This window comes from Suricata suricatta, chromosome 12 (assembly GCF_006229205.1).
Source record: "Suricata suricatta isolate VVHF042 chromosome 12, meerkat_22Aug2017_6uvM2_HiC, whole genome shotgun sequence".
Lineage (NCBI taxonomy): Eukaryota > Metazoa > Chordata > Mammalia > Carnivora > Herpestidae > Suricata > Suricata suricatta.
This window is the reverse complement of record NC_043711.1, coordinates 85,163,486-85,166,474: the sequence shown is the minus strand read 5'-3', so window position 1 is coordinate 85,166,474 and position 2,989 is coordinate 85,163,486. Positions and strand designations below refer to the sequence as shown.

The following is a 2,989-nucleotide window of genomic DNA, read 5'->3' as shown; positions in this document are numbered from 1 at the left end:
AGTCCGGCAAGCTGGAGTTGCCACAGCTCAGGGATTTTCCTTGGCAGATGATTCAGGGCACGTCACTGGCCCTTCATGACCCACCCCACGCCCCGTGAGCCACTTGGAGGACAGGCAGTGTCTTCCTCTGGCAATGGAACCTGGGCAATGAGTGGGGTGGAGCCCCGAGGGAAACTCTCACACCCGCACGGACCTTCACCACTGTTTCCAGTGACTAAGGGCCACATGAAGCAGTTGGCTGGACTCTTCCCGAAACCTGTCCCAGAACGGCTCGGTCTAGCGCACCGCTCTGGCCATCCTCGGCCCCACTATCCCACTTCTGGGGAAGCCCCTTCCCTAAACCCAGGGCAGGGTCCCAGGCTCCCCTTTTCCCTCAGCAGCAGGCAACACACAGGAGGTTCAGCCTGGGAGGCAGTTTATTGATGTTTATTTGCCCAGATGACTTTTCCTCACTGTTCTGGGGTTGAAAGCATTAGGGGAAGTGGGGACGTGTCAGATGGAAGCCAAAAGGCACACAGCAAATGTACCATGATGGGCTAAAAAGAGGTTGGTCTGAGACTGACAAGCCCCCATTTCAGAGGCTAAGAAAGACTAGGCCCAAGAGCACAGGTCAAATCCCTTCCATCTGCCAGAGGAGAACCAGGCATAGCCCTGGCCGGCTTTCCAGCTGGTTCTTTCCTAGCTATTGTGCCTGTGGGACCACTAACATCACAGTGGTCATGGCGTCTTGACCTAAGCAAACCCGGAAGGCCTGGCCTGGCTCCTGTTACCAGCAGAGACAAAGGTGACAGGGGAGCAGATCTGCGGTGCATGCGCAATGGGAGGCACAGTGCTTGTCAGCATGAGGGCATGACCCTAGAATGTAGAGAATGTAGTGTAAATCCACAAGGTGGGTAAGTAAAGGCTGGATGCAATGATTCAGCATGGAAAGGTCACTCTGAGCTGACCCAACTTCTGAACAGGCAGACTTCTTAGACAGCCTCTGCTCGTGGGGGGTTTCGGCCCCCTTGGCTCTAAACTGTCCCAGAGGCGGAAGGAAGAGGAAGTGGTGGGCTGCCCAGCTGGGGCCTGGGGACCACCATGATTGTTCAGATATCTGTGGTGAGAGAGCGACCCGGCCACCTCAGCCATGACCCTGGGGTGAGCAAGGGAACAGGAGGTTGAGTCCCAGGAGGGCTGCCCCTGGGGCCCGCCCCACCCGCCTGGCTCTACGGCCTCTTCTTCTACCGCTTCTTCTTGGCCTCCTTCTTGGGCCTCTTGCTGGCGGAGAGGGCAGCAGCCTTGGGCCTCCTCGTCACCTCCACACTTCTAGGCTCAGAGGGTTCTGCCTCCTGCATGGCAATAGAAAGGAGAGTCCTGTTTAGACACCCGAGACTGTGTCTGGAGGGGGCTTTGCAAACTAAAGCAACAGTCATAGAAAAACCCGGATAGGAAGCATCAGCGCTGGGACCAGGACTGTGGGGCCACAGGACTGGCCTGGGGGAGCAGGATGGTCCTTGGTGAAGAACCAAAAACCGAGCAAGAGGCCCCAAGGGAGGAGGCCTGGGTGACATTTAGGCTCCTCCACGTGCCAGCCAAGTGACCCTGTGAGCAACTCACTTCCCCTTCCTGTGTCTTGGTTTACCCACCTGTGAGATGGAAACAATGACGCAGGCCCCAGAGGGCTGACAGGAGGAGGGAAAAGGCATGGAATGTGCCCAGCAGCTGGCCACTAACCCGTGCAGGTCCCGGGCAGATGGCAGGTGAGGGGCCACTGCGGGACAGACCCACTGTGGCTTGCTCTCCTTCCTGCCCTGCTGCTCTCTTCCTCCCCTTCAACCCACAAAAGGCCAGGGCTGGGAGGGGTGCAGTCGGCCAGCCGGCAGGTGGGCCACCACTGCCTGTTCTAGAGGCCTGGCAGAGGTGCCCTGCGGGGGAAGGCAGAGGGCAGCCTTGGGGCAGACCTCCAGACTCCCTAACCCGGGGCAGCGCTGGTTTTTATCTGTACACTGGGGCTCGTTCCCTGGAAGATCTGGTTTACACAGAGGTCCTGCTGCTAAGAAAGGGTTCAAAAGCGCAGATCCAACCCTGGCCTTTGTTGCTCGGATGAGGACAGCGGACTCCAGGGAAGGGACTCGCCTTGCTGCAGCCACAAAAGCTCATGTCCAGGAAGAATCTGGAGTAGATTCAGTCCTGCCAAGTGCTCCCTCCTCCCCGGGCGATAAGGCCGGCTATGCCTCGGCCAGGCAGGATGTTAGCAAGGCACGTCCAGCCTCGGGCCCTGGGCCTCCTCCGGCCCACAGGTGGACTTCAGTTGGCCTGCAGTGTTTATTTTTAAGAATTTGAGCCAACTGGTAGATTTCCCATTCAATGTGGACTCCCAGCTTTTCTTGAAAACTTTGAACACCTAGTAATGCTGGCCCCTAATCCCCTGGCGGGAAAAATGGGCTGAGCAGTGGCCACCCCTTTATTCAGGTGCCCATGTCCCCAACGGCGCGTTATCCCCAGCACTGCAGTAAGGAAATGTTTCTCAGTACCTGTGTCCTTTTATTAAAAATGGGAAGATAAACAGCAGACTAAGAATACCAAGAAGGAGCACACTTCTGGAAGAGGAAAATAATTCCCCGCGTTTAACTGGCCGACTCCCAGCCTGCTTTGCTTTCTGCCCTTCGCTGGCCCTGCACCGTGAGCCATGTGCTCCCAGAAGATGCGTGGCCGTGGCTGGGGAGAGGCAGGCAGTCCACACCTCTGCACCAGCCTGCTCCGGAGATCTGTCAGCTCCAACTCGTCAGCCATCACGGCCTCCTCCCCACCCTGCCAGCCTCCAGCAGACCCCAGATGTAAAGGCCCAGCCCAGTCCCAGGTACCCAGGGGTCATCTTCCCAAGATAATGCGGGGGCTGGTCCCTCCCCTGGCCAGGTCTCCGATGGTGGCTCTGGACTCCCCCAGCCTATCTACTTGTAGGATACTGTTAATGTAACTTGGCCAAAAAAAAAAAAAAAAAAAAAAA

At 57.3% G+C, this 2,989-nt stretch overlaps 1 protein-coding gene across 2 annotated transcripts in view; it reads right to left on the bottom strand.

Annotated features, from left to right (window-relative positions):
• Positions 1-398: 398 nt before the first annotated feature.
• MANBAL (mannosidase beta like) overlaps positions 399-2,989 on the bottom strand; it is a 23,292-nt gene continuing 20,701 nt past the window's right edge. For both annotated transcript variants that reach the window (XM_029918858.1, XM_029918859.1), the window contains exon 3: positions 399-1,331. In XM_029918858.1, coding sequence (XP_029774718.1) covers positions 1,224-1,331 — 108 coding nt within the window. In that variant the 3' untranslated portion in view covers positions 399-1,223. The remainder of the gene's footprint in view (positions 1,332-2,989) is intronic.